This window comes from Sphaeramia orbicularis, chromosome 12 (assembly GCF_902148855.1).
Source record: "Sphaeramia orbicularis chromosome 12, fSphaOr1.1, whole genome shotgun sequence".
NCBI classification, from domain to species: Eukaryota; Metazoa; Chordata; class Actinopteri; order Kurtiformes; family Apogonidae; genus Sphaeramia; species Sphaeramia orbicularis.
Window position 1 is genome coordinate 66487683 of NC_043968.1, and position 16437 is coordinate 66504119.

Genomic DNA, 16437 nt, shown 5'->3' on the forward strand with positions numbered 1-16437 from the left:
ACACAGTACCTCTCTCTTCACAGTGTCACTAAAAACAAAATATCACCAGAGGTTATGTTTGTTTTCATTTCTGCTGCTAGATCCCCCAAAATCCTTCTAAATCTGAGCCTTAAATTGCAATCTTTCATGATAATATAATTGCACAGGCATATATATATATATATATATATATATATATATATATGTACACACACACACACACCACACACACACACTGTTCTGCCTTTCAAGCAAGTCTTAAGTTATTTATACATATGGACTCTTATTTTGAAACTCATGCTTTAGTTTTGGTGCTACAAACACACTGTAGAGCCAGGCGCCGGAACTGTGTGTGGACTGTGCACGTGGCTAAGAGGAGAAAAGCGAGCAAAGTTTTCAACTGATGTTGGATTGGACTTTGTGTGACTCCTGCAGAAGCAACGCCTGTATGTATTAATCATTCTGTTGTTTGCTGGGTAGTTTCACGTGCAAACATGCCATTGGAAACAGGTTTATGACGTTGTTTTGGATGTGTTTGCTACAATGTGTTGGTGACATGTTTGAGCTAATTCGTCTTGTGCTAGCAGTCGGAGATGGGTTGCTAATCATTTATGCACGCTCATGCTAAGTTTATGTAGATTTATTGATTGTGTTTAGACATAATATGCAAGCTTTTAAAGTAACCTTTATTTACTAGATGACTGTTGTGTTGGCAGTCAATTTAAGTTTATAGTAATTGCATCTTTGTATTCTCTGTGAATATGCACGTCATTAATAGACATCACTAATGGATTTATTTTGTCTTTATTTTGTAGTGTTACTCTGTCAATTTGCCCGATGTCTAGAATGGACATTAAAGCTGCAAACTTCAAAGAGGACATATCTTGCATCATCAATTCAGAGTTTAGCTCACTGTCTAGCTCAGACTAAGTACAGACATCTTAGTGAGGACAGTACACATACATATATAGTCATTTTGAGTGATTATTGCACATTTTCAGTGCTCGTCAATCTAATGCTCAATCATGTTTCAAGAAATTATAAAACTTCTAATTAACCTTAAAGCTATACCTACTGATGTGCCATGTCTCACAGCACTTAGTAAAAATTTGAACATGAACAACCCCCCTCCCTCCAAAGCCCCGCCCACTTCCCCCTGCCTGAGCTCTGATGCTCCCCTCCTCTCAGCTGATGCGCGTGGTGGAAGTGGAGGTAGAGGCGGAGGTCCGGTCCACTTCAGCATGGCCGCGGACCCCTCTCTCAGCAATCAGACACATCATACACCGGCTGCACAGCAGCGACTCCTGTTTCATTAGGAGACCTTGTATTTAAGGGTCTGATCTGCGCAGCACTGGGTCTTCACTGCACCTCATCACCTGGGCAGACTGGGCCGTACCATGAGCGTGCAGACTCCGCCACTGTCTGTAGACATTTGAGGTTTCATAGTCCATACATTTATCATCCTATGTACGCAGAGTACCGCGGACCTGTCTGCAGAGTCAAGTACACCTGACTCCTGGACTTCATCTCCATCCTTCATTCATCAGAATCTTGACTGCTGCAGTTGGGTTTTTTTCTGTTTGTTCCCTTTGGTTGTTGTTTCTGTTTATAAATCTGTTTTTCCTTCAATACTGTGCATTTGAGTCCTATCCATTCACAGCCCTAGACAGGAGACTGCGCAGTCAGTGACAGGAGAAGCAACGCGAGTGAAACGTCAGATTCAGAGGCATCAGTATTGGATGTGGGATGGCGGTAATGGATGACTGACGTGAGGCTCAGCCAGGCTCGGCCAATTATTTTATTCGGACCAAATAAAATGATTCGTCAGACTTTTATCAGAAATATATGAGATTTAAACATTTTTAGTTCAAAACGTGGTGGATTTCTTTTACGTTTTAGTTTGACACACACTTATAATGAGCATTTTAAGATGTCAAGAGGAAAGTGTAAAAATGCCACATACGGTTTAGCTTTAATTAGAAGTTGAGCACCCACTTTGAAAAATGGGATAAACCCTTCCTCACTGGAAAATTTGGAACTGCTACATATGTAGACATTCATCTCTAAAGTTTATCTGCTGATTCCTGGATCCTAAAAGTCTGCTTACATTCTCTGTGTACTGATGGTGGCTTCATGTTTTCACAACACACTTGGGAAATTTGCAGACTAGGGGCCCAATGCACAAACTAGGATTCCAACATCCAGCATAAGTGACTAAGCCGGGTTCAACGAATCCAAAACAAGGGTGTCTAGGCTTAATCAGTTGCACAAAGACCAATCCAGGATGACCAGACACGGATTCATCAAGACAGGTGTAACTCATCCTGGATAAGTGCGTGCACGCGGCTTCCTCAATAGAACCTGCCATTGATCAAAGATTCACTGATTCACCATGGCAACTAGTGCCCCCCCCATCATACACAGAACTCCTCAATTTGGCTTACAAGAAGGTAAAGGACCAAATCAAAAAGAAAGGCAACACCGCCAGTTATAAAAACAATGGGAGACAGCATGGCAAAGGACTACAGACCGCCTGAATGAGTAAGTAGAGCACACACATCCACTGCTCCGCTGAAACCATCACAATTACAATCCAAATAGGTAATTAACATCTCCAAAAACATAGTGAAGTGAAATTGACTGCAGATGTGAGTGTAAATGTAACTCCATCAGACTGTATAACTTTGATAAATAGATGAGCTCACTGACTTCATTGACCATTTGGGATAAATAAAGTTTATCTTATCTTACAATGATTCATGATTTTCTGATATTGTCAGTTAACCCATAAAGACATCCATCACCAACCAAAACCATCTACTGATCTAAACTGTTTCATGCCTGTTGATCCACTAATCCTATCAATACATGTAAATTGTTGGTGTAAAATGTACTTTGTCATCTTTTCATGGTCATCAGATATGACCCATTTGGATGTTCAGAGGCGTAAAACCCATGAAGTTGGATGAATGACGGTAGATGGAAATGCTTGTTTTATGTTCAATTAATGATAGATTTTATTGAAAAAGTCACTTTTTTTGCAGTTTTCTCTGATTTTTTTTTGACATAACGCCCCCGACTTTAATCTGTGCTTTTATGAACATCGTCTTGATCAGTAAGTTAAATATAGCAACATACCTGATTTATACTGATAAAATTCAAAGTACAGAAGATAACATTATAATAAATGGTGATAAACCACTTAAGAAAGGTTAGATATAGAGAAAATTCATTTGGGAACTGATACAAATGTAGCACTGGGCCTTTATGGGTTAATTAATACTGTGCATTGCTTGTGATATTCATTGTGTGGTTTAATAGTCTTCATCTTATCATTTCAGATGGTAAATGCTGACTGTCTCATCAGTATTGTGGCAAAGTGGCCTGGCTCGGTCCATGACTCCCGAGTCTTTTGGACCTCTGGAATCTATCAGCACCTATCACAAGGTGAGCCACACCACTTCTATCGATAACCACTTTTTACATCATGGCTGTGTACAGAACGTCACTCTGTTTCTGAGGTTGTGATGATGAGGTTTTGTATTAACAGGTGAATTGTCTGGTGTGTTTCTGGTGGTCAGGGGATATGCCTGCCAGTCCTTTCTCCTGACACCATACACGGACCCCCAGGAAGCACAGCAGGCCTCAAATCATGCCCATGCCAGGACAAGGGCCAGGATAGAAATGACCTAAAGGCATGCTTTCACTGTCTTCACCACTAAAGGGTCAGCCCTTTGAGATCATGTGACATCACTGTGACATGTGCTGTCCCCCCCAGAGTGCATCACACATGAACTGGGACAATCCTGCCATCTTCCTGACGATCCACAGTAGCGGCTGGTCAGGGACCAATATGTTTTAAATATTTTAGTTAAAATGCAAGCTTTAAGCTAAGTTACATATGTCCTGCAGTGGCAGAGGAATTTGTGTTTTTTGTATTCAATTTAAATTAATTTGGCCTCTTATGATGTTTGTGTTTATATACTGTATGTATACTGTGTTGCAGGGAGGCTACAGCGAGAAACAAAACAAAAATGAGTGAAACCTTATAGAGACAAACTTAACAAAGATTGCCCATTGAAGATGCATCCATTGTCTTGCACTTATCCGGGGCCGGGTCGTGGGGGCGACAGTCTAACAAGGATGCCCAGACTTCCCTCTCCCCAGACACCTCCTCTAGCTCTTTCAGGGAAAGGTATTTTGCTAAATTGTCAACATGTGAGCAGTTAGCAGCTGGAGAGCTGATGCTGCACTGGTACCTCCCAACCCTCATCCACTGATATTACCAACTATCGCGTGTATGGTACAAGTGCATACACATTTGATGAGCTCAGAAACTATAAATCTCTTGAAGCTCACAGATGTTTTTCCTGCAACAATCAAAACTGCACAATTTTGTGGTTTAATCTTAGCTGTGTGGGAATACAGCATGCACTGCTAAAGAAAACAGTTGGATGTGTTCAAACTGTTTCGCCCACTCCCAGTGTAGTTTCTGGTGTGTGAAAAAGCGTACACATTCACACTAGTGTTACTGTACACCACTGTGACTGAAATTATTTGCACAGTTATCTCAGATTGCACTATTGTTATGCAGTTCGGATTGTTGCAGTTTGTACGATTGTTACGTAGTTGTCAAAATCTGACCTACATTTGGGTTTACATTCTGTTTGTTCATAAAAAAGGAAATAGTCAAGACAACAACCATTTTGAACAATGAAAGTGAACATAGATTATTATTAAAACTGTGTAGAATGCAGTTTTGCACTACAAAATATACAAAATTCATGACCAGGCAACTTTGTGGAGCTCCGCTTCCCACAATGCATGTCGCAACAAACTTCCGAAAATGCCCAAGTGACCTCTGTTGGTAAACAAATGGATTGTTTATGGTGGAGTACACTTCAAAATTGTTCACTGTGAGAGAAGAGATGCAGGTGTGTAATCACAGAAAGACTTATGGATTCATGATACTTAGGCTATGACTTGGGTTTTACAGATCTGGTGAAAAATTGGTGATGAAAGACATACGCAGATTTAAAGTGACTAAAAGGAAAGTAATTCACATCATCCACATCAGCATCGCCTACAGTGTAACAGTGAAAACACAGATTGATGGAATAACTCGTCAATGGTGGGGAAAGAATTAAGTAAGAACCTGCCAGTGAGTGAGATGAGAAATCTGCTTGAGGAAGTCACTGACATTGAGTGATTTGTGACTTATGAACCACAACACAGCAAAATCTCCAAATGTGAAAAGTGCCCCCCTCTCTCTGTGTTACTGAGTGGGCACCAATCAATCCAACGGCAGAACCAGTCTAGACAGAATGTTATTTTGTGTGGAATACTTTGTTTACTAAGCTAGTGAAGCTATTGGTTTATTCAGCTGATTTTTTTTTAATTGGATGTTAAAGTTCTATTTGAACTAACTATTACAATCAGTGAGCCGAAGAGTTTCTTAGGAGATTCAACATTGGTATAATTATTTTTTGAATCGGATCTGTATCAGTATCGACAGATACTTTACCCAGGGTATCAGAACCGGTATTGGAGCACAAAATGTGGATCAGAACATCCCTAATTGAAGACTGACTTTTCTTGCAGCTGTAAGAAAATATTGAAACTACTGAAACAAATATCCTACACAGCAATTTTCACAGACAGTTGCAACTGAGATTGTATTTATAAAATTCTGACTTTTCTACTACAGTCAGGTCAGATAGACCACTTGCTTTTGAGTTTAAATAAGATAGAGCTTTTAAAAGCTGCTGAAAACAATATTTCTCCCTCTTATTTTTATATTCTGATTCCTGAGAAGCAAAGAGAGTTTTTCCACCCACACAGCAAAAGAATGTGAAAACCATCCAAGTGTCAACCTCTGTAGACAACATTCTGCACTGTGAAAGTCAGAGTTACAGTTTTGGGAGTGGACGCTGGACTTGAATCTTAAACAAACCGAATGTATCTGTCGCCACCCAAAGTAAAGACAGTACCCTCTGGCCGCCGAAGTGTTCAGTAACTGAGGGGATGGACAGCCACCAGACCTTTATTATGAATGTAAATGAGGGACATGAAATGTAAATGAAAAGGAACTGCACACGTATACGGATATACTCACACTGTTATGACATATAAGAACATATGGAACATCTGAGTACCGTTCAGTAACACATGATTTAAGGTTTTCACCACGATGCATCACTGATTCTAGCAATTATTTTCTCTATCAATTATTTAACTCACAGGGCATGCTGCCAGATCGCCACGTACTTTGAAGGGTACTACAAACACAATGAAAGGACAATTGTACGTGCGGCAGCAGCTTTACATGCTTGGGACTTGGCTGAAGTGAAAGCAGAACCCACACGAGGTTGTTATTGTCGGGACAGCTGGGTTTATGAGAGTGAGTGACCCGAAGCCGCTGCTGGTAGACTTACCCGACTGTACCAGATACTGAGCTGCGTCTCTGAGAGCACGGCGAAGTAAAACCTGTGGGAGCTGGGTTGGATGTGAAAGGGCTCCTCTTCACTCCTCAGTGGACAAAGCAGCCTCCGGGGCCAGCCCGTTAGGAAATACATGACGGCTAACTCACTCCGCCTCGACACTCCAGTGTTGCAATGCCAGATCGTCAGTGCCCCGTTATACCCCCGAAAATACTATTTAAATCCCAGTGACGCATGAGCACTGTTTTCGTGGAAATTAAAGATTTGAGATAGGCCTCGGCGGGTCGTTTGTTCGGGGCTATCAATACATGGATGTCGTACAGAAGGGTCCCAGCAGCTGAAGAGCTTACATAGCTAACCGGGCTAACACTGGCTTTCCAACTTGAAGCGAACGAGCAGTCTAAAGCAACGACTTCTCTGACCGGAAAAAACAAAAGCAACGAAGCCCACAAAAGCAAACCACAACACCGCACAGGGTCCTGCGTCTGACAACTAAGTCGTTAATCTTCCGCTCCGGCAGCTGTAATCAATTAGTATACTGTCTGGACCAGCGGCATTTATAACGGTAAAGCGTTCAGTGTCTTGTTCCTCTATTGTCCACCGACGCATCTTTACATGAGTCTGTCTCACTCAAAGCTGATTGGCGACGACGGACAAACTTGCGTCCTGTTGACTTCTGACGTCATATCTCTGTTATGGCGAACATTGGTTGGTTTAAACGCAAACGCGGTTCGACACTGACATCTGGTGGACAACGAGTACACCTTAACATCAAATGAAAAAAAATGTTGAGTTAATGGACCCAAAAGAAGTAGTTTCAACTATGATGGCACCTAAAAAGAAAATAAAACTAGCAGTGAAAAGACAGACTACAGTCCTCTGACTTTAAAAGAGAATATGGATGACTACAGACAAATAAATCTGCGGCGGGCACTCCACAACAGCAGGTGGCGAGATTGCAACTTTATGTCTACTACCAAACGTTTGGCATTTGAGGAAGTAAAAGAAAAAAAATCAGATGAAAAGTAGTTTCCTTTTATCAGTATACGACAAATGATTCTCCTGCTGGCAATATGCACGCGTATGCCTGATTTCCCACGTTACTGCAGGGACAAAGCAATCACAATATGTTCACAATTGTTAGAACCAATAGAAAACAACATTAAACCGTTCATCTCAGTAGAGGGCGGTAGAAAGCATCATCTTGTTTACAAAGCACCATCCGCAAAGTGAAAGCGAGAAGAAGAAAAAGGAGCAGAGGAGCATGGCTGTGGACATGAGATTACCAACTGTTCGAAAAACAGTGTCATTATCAGTGTCTTCCTTGATCGAAAAGATCTCGTCGTGCCCGGCGATGTGATCACTTCGGACACCAGGATTCATGAGGTAGGGCAGGTCGGTTTCCTACGGGATCTGCAAATGTTAGTCTACATCAGCACATGTTGTCACGGGAGGAAAATGAATGGATGATTGGCGTTGGTACAGGGTTGTGATACATGTTTGTACCCCCTAATAATTAGGTATACCATTTTTGCACGTTTGAAATTATTTCACTTTGCATGCAGCTGCACTTGAGCTGACTTGCTTAAATTATACAGTATACAATTTTTATTTGCAATGGACAACCACAAAATAAAGTATTTAACAGATATTTCTGAATGTAGCCGTTATAACAGCGGTGTTTCCTGTGGCATTGTTCTGGTGTGTGTGTGTGTGTGTGTGTGTGTGTGTGGGGGGGGGGGGTGTTTGCTCGGTCGACCGGTCTCAATGATTCAGAGATTTTCCAAGATCAATGACAATGACAGACCTAAGACAGTGACTGCACATGCTATTTGCCAAGTTCAGCAGGACAAACTAGACATTTTCACAACGTCTGGTAACACAGTGAGTGAAACAAACCTTTAGACAAGTCCACAAGACAGTTCAGAAAGGGGTCAAAACAGTAATGGCGCTCTGGGTGACAGGAAATTTTTTGTTTCATTGAAATTTAAAATTCTTACATCAATTGTAGACAACAACTAGAATTTTTCAGATAATGTACGTTTCAGGGGCGATTACAGGTTTTAGGGGTGCTGAGTACCCAGAATGCTGGCTGGCCAGGCCAAGAGAAATTTCACTGTTTTGTACATTGTATCGCAATTTTGGACCATCGTTCCCAAATTTGTGAAAGAAAAGCATAATATTTTTGGGTATGAGAAACTCTGTGACTAAACCATCAAATCTGATAGAAGTTATTTAAATGCTGAGCCACAATAAAAGAGGAATGGATTGGAATCATAAAAGAAATATACCCTAACTCTAATTTTCTGGTGGAAGACAATCTTCCCATTTTCATACAGCAGCTCCTCATCGTATACATATACGAGAGAATGGGTTTAACTCCAGAGGAATATTTGTGTCAAACCACTGAATGATCCAATATATTTCCACCAGGGAACCAACAGGAAAAAGGTAGCAGTGGCATATACAGCAAAAGCTGTTCTAATTCACAATAAAGATTTCCAGTTACCTGCAAAACATTTGCTGTATCAAAAACAATATTTTTAAAAATATATATCTCTGTTAACAGTACAAAGAGACTTTGGTGGAATGAAGTCCACATTTTTTAGGAAAACAAATTAATGAAGTGTCTTTAAAAATCAATACTTATTTTAATCAAAAGTGGTTTTCACAGATTTCTGTAATAGTCTAATTAAAAAAAAAAAAAAAAGGCTTATTTATTTTTTCTGGCCACTCAAACTGTCAGACCCTCCCCACCACACACATGCTTCTGTAGACAATTGTAGAAAACAGCTAATTCAATCCAAACCAACAAAAAAGTTAGCTTATTCAGGCATAATAAATGATACCCAAACAAAATCCCCAATGAGCAGCATAAATCCCACAACAAACTAAAGATTTTGCCTTTCACAATCAAAGCATGCATCACATTCCTTTTGGTCTCATTGTACAGTTCGGGAACTGCTTCCTGGGAAAAATACTTTGGTTTGGAAGTTTGTATCTGGGCTCCAGCGTCCGCATCACAGCACTACAGCCCTGCTTCCCAAACACTAGCTTTTACACCCGTTGGGTGAATCTCACGCTCTGTAACTGTAGCCAGAGAGTTTAGAGTTGGTTTTACTATGTTCCCCCTGGTCTGTTTCTTAAGATGTCCGGGTGGCATGAGCCCTTTTATTTCCTGTCGCGCGCTGCAGCTGTGTTCTTGTGATTTAGTAATATGAAAAATAATTGTTTTTGAACATTATGAATTGTTTTGAATGGTCATGTGTTGAATTGCGATGAATCTAATAATCGATGTATTGGGACACCCCTAAAATAATAATAAATAAACACACACACACACCCACACACACACCACACAGACCAGTTGAATGTCTGTATGTATAACATGTGTGTATGAGCTTGAGCTGAGAACAACTGGGGGTTATAATTACCCTGCCTCTCATGTATTCCACCTCTGTATGCTTTGTAATTCTTGATTGGGCATCACAATTATAATGGGTTCTCTTAGGGGTCATGGTACCTACGTTGATGAAGAGAAGCTTACTGCCTCAGTTGCTGAGAAGTGCAGAGAGTTGACAAGTTAATCTGTGTCAGACCTCTAAAACCAGGTAAGAGTCACTCGAGGATTTGCTAAATAGGCTACATTTAAAACGTTTGTCCTCAAACATCAAGTATAAACTACGTATGCTTGATTTACATGCAAATGGCTTTTGATTATTTACATTCATTTAAAGAACATATCCCTATAATCCTTTTTCTTCTTTGCACTGGTTTCAACTACAGATTCAATGGTGAGGTTGGAGATGTCGTAGTAGGACGAATCACAGAGGTAAGCTTCTTACCACAATGTGATGTCTGGCATCAATATCATAGAACAATATTGTAGCCAGTTTGTTAGTAGAGTATGTTGTATATCAATGAACAGCAATATAATGACGTTCTGACAGGTAAAGTGGTGTCATTGTAGTTGTTTACAATGGCACCTTTCAGTGGGTGAATATGTTAGGCAGCCAGTGAACATTTAGGTCCTTTTTTGAAGGAGCAAAATGGCAGTTTTAAGATTCTGACTGCCATGACAAGGACATCATGATGATGACTGGGTCAGAGCATCTCCAAAAACTGCAGGTCAGATCTCAGCCTAAGGGAGCATCTGTACGATTTTCTGGGCAAACAAATCCAGTGCATAGAGCCCTGCCCTCACAACTTACAGATACCACAGCACACCTTCAGAGGTGTTGTAGAGTCAGACACTTGACAGAGCTGTTTTTTGTAGTAATAGGGATCTACACAATATTTGGCAGGTAGGAAAAATGGTCTCTCAGATGTTCAATTGGAGAGCAATCCAGTTGTCCTACCATGGACTACTTTTGATAGGTACAGACCACAGCAGACCAGGAAGGTCTTGGTGATACTTTGGCCAAATCATTTAACACCACAATTTATGCTACTACTATTTTTGAGCAGAGAAGGTTGTTAAAAATGTCAAGCAATGGATAAATGACAGTATCGACAAGCTACAAGGATACTTTGAAGCCACTGAGTGGTGCAACCTAATAGCTCCCTCTAGCAACATTAATGAGCAGGTGGACATTGTGTCATCATATGTGATCTTTTGTGTGCATAACATCATCCCAGCCAACACAATTACCATTTTTCCCAACAACAAACAATGGGTGACAAAAGTTCTCAAAGAAAAGAAAGATAAAGAGAATATTTTTCTCTGGCTCTGCCATTGAGAAGAGAGATGATAAAGAAGTGAAGCGTGCCATAAAACTTGCCAAGCTCAAATACAGGGACAAAGAACAAAATTTCAACAGCAGGAACCTGCGCGCACCCTGGCAGGGTCATGATAACATTTAGGGACATTTGCTCACAAAACGCTGAGAAACACTGGTGTGAGGAAAAACATCCTCACAACTTTTTACCACTCCTTCATAGGACCATTATTACCTTCACTTATATTTGCTGGGTTTCACTCTATTTCTGTCCAAAACAAAAACCAGCTGCTGAGTGTTGTCAAGATCTGCTCCAAAATTATCAGGCTCCCTGTAAGAGCCCTCTCCACCCTTTGTAAGCAACAGACTGCAAGGAAAGCAGGCAAGATCCTTCAGGACCCATCACACCTGCTGTTCCCTGCATTTGAGTGGCTCCCCTCTGGACGTTGCCTTTGCTGCCCAGGCTGCAGGACTCATAGGAGGAGAGCAACTTTTGTCTCCAGAGCTGTACTTCTCAATGCACAACCATCTTTGACCCGCTGTCTCCCTGCTAACGCCCTCCCAGCCACAAAACGCTTTACCCCCCCATTCTCAGTAATTATGAACTGAACTCTATTTGGAAACCAGCCATGCATTCATTGCACAGTTATTTACCATAGCAGAGCCGGCAGAGAAAAGGAACAGGTGGCCATTGTCAGAGGATGCTAGGAAGAAGAAAAGAGTGAGTGACCAAATGAGTCTGCCTTGGTTGAGCTTTTGCAAAACGGAGAGATTGAAAGAAAAAGAAAATATAAAAGATATTAGGAAAACATGCATTATGCGATAACATTATTGAATATTGTGATAACGATATGACTTGGGATATTTAAATATGTAATGTTTTTCTTTACTTGCTGCCAACATAGACTGTTGCAGACAATTAAAAAACTAAGTGCATTGTTTCCATTCCAACATTATTTTTATTGGGAAAAATGCAGCTACATCTGCAATGCTAGCCATAAATCACCCTGCCCCCTTAAAAATATTTTCTGCAACTGTCAAAAGTAAATTGAAATAAATAAAACCTGACAACAACTAAAGCATTCAAATTTATAATAAATTTAAACATAATCATTTTACGCCAACTGCAGTGTCTCAACTTAAACTGGTTGCCTTTTTTCAGACCACTAATTTGTTGAGCCAAGTAGATGTTGCAGAATGGGTTCTCGTTTGCCTCGCTCGACTCACTACCTTCAACTATCACCACGACTCTCCACACCTAAAACACCATGTGCTTAATGGGGATTGTAAGTGATGATGTAACCGTCATGTTTTTCTAGGTTCCAGTTTCAAACAAATACAACCTACAATGCAAATGGCTAAGCCGCTAATTAGCTGACATTTGCTAGCACCAGACTTTCTCATTTTCTTATTTGTTTAATACTTGTAACTTAACTTATCAGCTCCTTTCTCTTCCTCTACACTGTATTATCACACGCGAACTGGTAGAACGACAACTGGATGTGTTTTATGGACTCAGGGACATCTGAGAAATAAGGAAGTTTGGTGCAAGCAAATGTTAGCATCTTAGCATATTAGTGCCCACTGCATCTGCTTAACAGATCTTAATGCATCCACATGATATACAATAAGGCTTTTATGGGGTGTTTCCGCATCTTCATACTTCATATTTTGTTTATCAGTTCTTTATTTGTTCTGTCCAGTTCAGTGGAAGGTAAATGAAGTAATAATTTATGTCTGTGCACAGCAGTCTTTTTGAACTAAAGACACAACATGACTGAACAAGAAAAGCACTCGGAGAGTGCAGATCTCCGCCAAGGCAGATCAGTCATCACCCCCCCCCCCCCCCCCCCCCCCCCCAATCACCACAAACTGAATCATTTCTTCCTTGTGCCAGTATCAACATTTCCTGAAATTTTCATCCAAATCCGTCCATACTTTTTCAGGTATCTTCTAACAAACAAACACACAAAGCAAAGTGATCACAATACCTCCGGGCAGAGGTAAAAATAGAGCGCAGTTGTTATCGACCTATAGAACTAACATGGTTCAACACAAAAGTATAGAACCTTTTTCATTCGCTCTGGCTCATCAGAAAAGCAGTTTGTGATGGTAAAAAAAAAAAACTCACTGGCACAGCCATTGGCATTGTAGGTTGCATGTCTTGGATTTGTTTGGACCTGGAACTAGGAAAACAAGTGACAGTTTTGTCATCACCTACTATCCCCATTGGGTAAGGGACAGACTTCTTGGACAGCATGACAACATCTAATTGGCCAAATATGTTCATAGTGTGAATGCACTGCACATAAAATGTAGACTATATTTATCGAAATTTAAGCAATCTTTGCATTATGTCTATTGCAAACATTGATATCATAATAACGATAAATTTTTGATGTATCATGCAGCCCTACTGTGTAAGTATTTTTTCTTTAACATTCACAAATAGAATTTTCACAACTTGTAACCTCAATGCAGACCAGCCTTATCCCCCCCATGAGATTACAGGGTGGTGTGCACCCCAGGTTAAGAACCACTGGTTTAGATGATTGTTATTGTTATAAATGTCAGCCCCGGGATGACAGCCTGCTAATCGCTAATGGGGTTGAGATGTGGTGACTGGTCAGAGCTGCTGATGTTTGTTAGCTTGTTAGCTCTTAAGGCTGTGTGGGCTACTGGTAATGTTAGCAGCATGGTGCTAGCAGCTGCAGACGGAGCCTCAGACCAGCATTCTCTGCACTCGCAAGCGGGATGTCAATGTGACCTGTCCACCTGGATGGGGGGTCGGCACGTCTGCACATACCCCCCCACTGCAGCTCCGGTTCTGTGACCTCTTCATTGAAGTGAAAACAAATGTCCAAAACTTTAATGTTTGGCTAAAGTTTCCCACTCCACTCTGTTCCAGTAGCGTATTTGGTCACTATTTTTTGCCTTCTCATCACCCACCTAATTGAAAACAAATGCACATGGTTGGAGGGGGAGGTGTGGGTTTTTACGACAGTGAATATGTACCTCGAAACTGTAGGGGAAGCTCCACAGAGAAAAATGCTACAAAAACAGTGACAAAGAATCAAAAATGCTAAAATCTTAGAGTTACACTTCAATAAAAGCATTGTTTATCATTCATGAATCCCTTGTTGATCTTCACCATGCTGAAGAGGTCAAAGGTTATTTTCATCTCAGCAGCAACATTTTTTTACAGTTCTACATTGGAAAATACGACATGAGGGAGCATTCATGTTCAATTTTTGAGTTAGTAATTAGTATTTATCATAATTCCCATAGCACGTGATGGCAGGATTAGTCCTTCAGATCCTTACACTACCCATTTTGCTGCTTCAAACACATAAGATTTGAGAACTAAATATTCACTTGTTGCCAAAACGATCCCACCCCCTGTTACAATGCCACCTGTACTGTAACAAATAATCAACATCACCTCAATTGTTACCTCTTCACCTGTCATTGGTCATGTTACTCGTAATCAGCATGTTCACTTTTTACTACATAAAGGTACAACAGAAACGTTGGAAGTGGAGACAAACTCTCGGCTGGATTCTGTTCTCCTGTTGTCTTCAGTCAACCTGCCTGGAGGAGAACTGGTGTGTCATTAGACAGTGTCTTTCACTTGAAGAGTCCTCTGTCCGTCACTTTTTGTGGTCTAATGATTAGGATTGGACTTTGTTTTTAGAGGAGACCGATCGGCAGAAGATGAGCTCACCAATGAGAGAATACCTTCAGGAGGGTGATTTGATCAGTGTATGACATTTCTTGCGAGTTTAAAGTTTATACAGATCTTTCACAGGCTGTCCTACATTCTTATTTGTAATTTATGCCTGTGTCGCTTGTGATTTTTAGGCAGAAGGACCGTCTGTGTTTCTCAGACGGAGCCCTATCGCGTCATACCCGAAGTTTAAAGTATGGAAAAGTAAGTTATACTCCAATGCAATGAGATATAGAATGAAACACTCACATCAAGGTTAATTCTTTAAAATGTGATTTACAGTCTCATTTTTTCTCTCTTTGTCTCAGTTGGGTCAGGGGGTGGTGGTACAACTTTCGCCTTCACTGATCAAGAGGCAAAGACACATTCCACAACCTGCCTTGTGGGCATCCATCATCCTTGGCCAATAATGGCTTTGTGTGGCTCTACCCCACACCAGGACAACAGGAGAAGCTGGGGCTTTACACTAGTCTAGAGTGGAAGGATATTTTTCTTTCACCATTCACTATTTTAGACTATTAAACTAAGATTTTAACAGCAAGCAAACAGTGTGTAAGATTTAGGCATTTTAAATAATTTGCCATGAAGTGTAGTGTATACATGAACCTTTAAATTATTTCAAATATTGATTTGTGGATTGGTTTAGTTATTTGCAGATTATTTTGACATCTTTCATATGTTTCCTTCTAGCCTGTCAGCCTGTCAGATCGGGAGGTGATTTCACGGTTGAGAAACTGTCTCCTGGCTTTGGCTGCACACAAGGTTCTGCTTATGACACCAGTGTTCTTTACTGCTATGAATCTTCACTTCAACATCAGGTAGACAGCACAGATTTGTATTAATGTGATAACAATGGGTTACTTTTGGTAAAGGTTTAGAAAGTATATTTCTCATAAATACACTTGCTCATTAAAAATAAAAAAAAAATCACCACTAAGAAAAGCTTTTTGGTTGATGCTCTTCTGTGGTGGTTTGTGCCCTCAGGTAAACATATTTGACACCTACACCTACTTTGGGAAATTCTATTCTTCAACTAGCACACAGTAGTTTTCATTTTAAGTGAGTTGAAATAGTTTCTTGTATGTTGTCTATAATGAACGAGATGTTTGAATACCTGGATTTAGATTGGTGTGTTGATCCCTAATCCTATCCTCATGGTGTCTACAGGTGAAAGACATCTTGAAACCAGAAGTGATGGAGGAGATTGTAATGTTGACACAACAGAAGCTGTTGGAACAGGAGGGTTAAACAACCCAAATCCAATGGTGACCTGAAACTAAAGGTGGCATTTTTATGTGCAAGAGAACATCAGTCATGGAACAACAACTAGACTGAGCTCTCGGAGCCTAATGTTCAGCTAAACCGTTTTCCAAACCTATGATCTGTGTTTCATTACTAAGTTTGATGCAACTTTATTACCACACAACCAATAATTACAAGTCCACCTTGTATTCCGATTTAGTGTTTCAACCTTTCAGACAGCAACAAAGGACCAACTCTGATTATGTGTGTTGCACAGAAAAATGTCATTAACTTTTCTATTCTTTTCAATACAGGTTTTCAATTCAGTGTT

The 16437-nt window shown here is 40.5% G+C and overlaps 2 protein-coding genes across 3 annotated transcripts in view; one reads left to right on the top strand and one right to left on the bottom strand.

The window, feature by feature from the left end:
• Nucleotides 1-7048, bottom strand: part of ric1 (RIC1 homolog, RAB6A GEF complex partner 1) — a 155023-nt gene extending 147975 nt beyond the window's left edge. For both annotated transcript variants that reach the window (XM_030149116.1, XM_030149115.1), the window contains exon 1: nucleotides 6414-7048. In XM_030149116.1, coding sequence (XP_030004976.1) covers nucleotides 6414-6554 — 141 coding nt within the window. In that variant the 5' untranslated portion in view covers nucleotides 6555-7048. The remainder of the gene's footprint in view (nucleotides 1-6413) is intronic.
• A 495-nt stretch (nucleotides 7049-7543) lies between these two features.
• On the top strand, nucleotides 7544-16437 carry exosc2 (exosome component 2). Its single transcript, XM_030148378.1, is given in 16 exon segments — nucleotides 7544-7741; nucleotides 7744-7792; nucleotides 9919-9977; nucleotides 9980-10028; nucleotides 10203-10251; nucleotides 14654-14672; nucleotides 14675-14746; nucleotides 14837-14862; nucleotides 14864-14899; nucleotides 15003-15068; nucleotides 15173-15225; nucleotides 15227-15340; nucleotides 15403-15412; nucleotides 15555-15633; nucleotides 15636-15682; nucleotides 16032-16437. Coding segments are annotated over 16 exon segments (867 nt in total). The 5' UTR covers nucleotides 7544-7683; the 3' UTR covers nucleotides 16113-16437.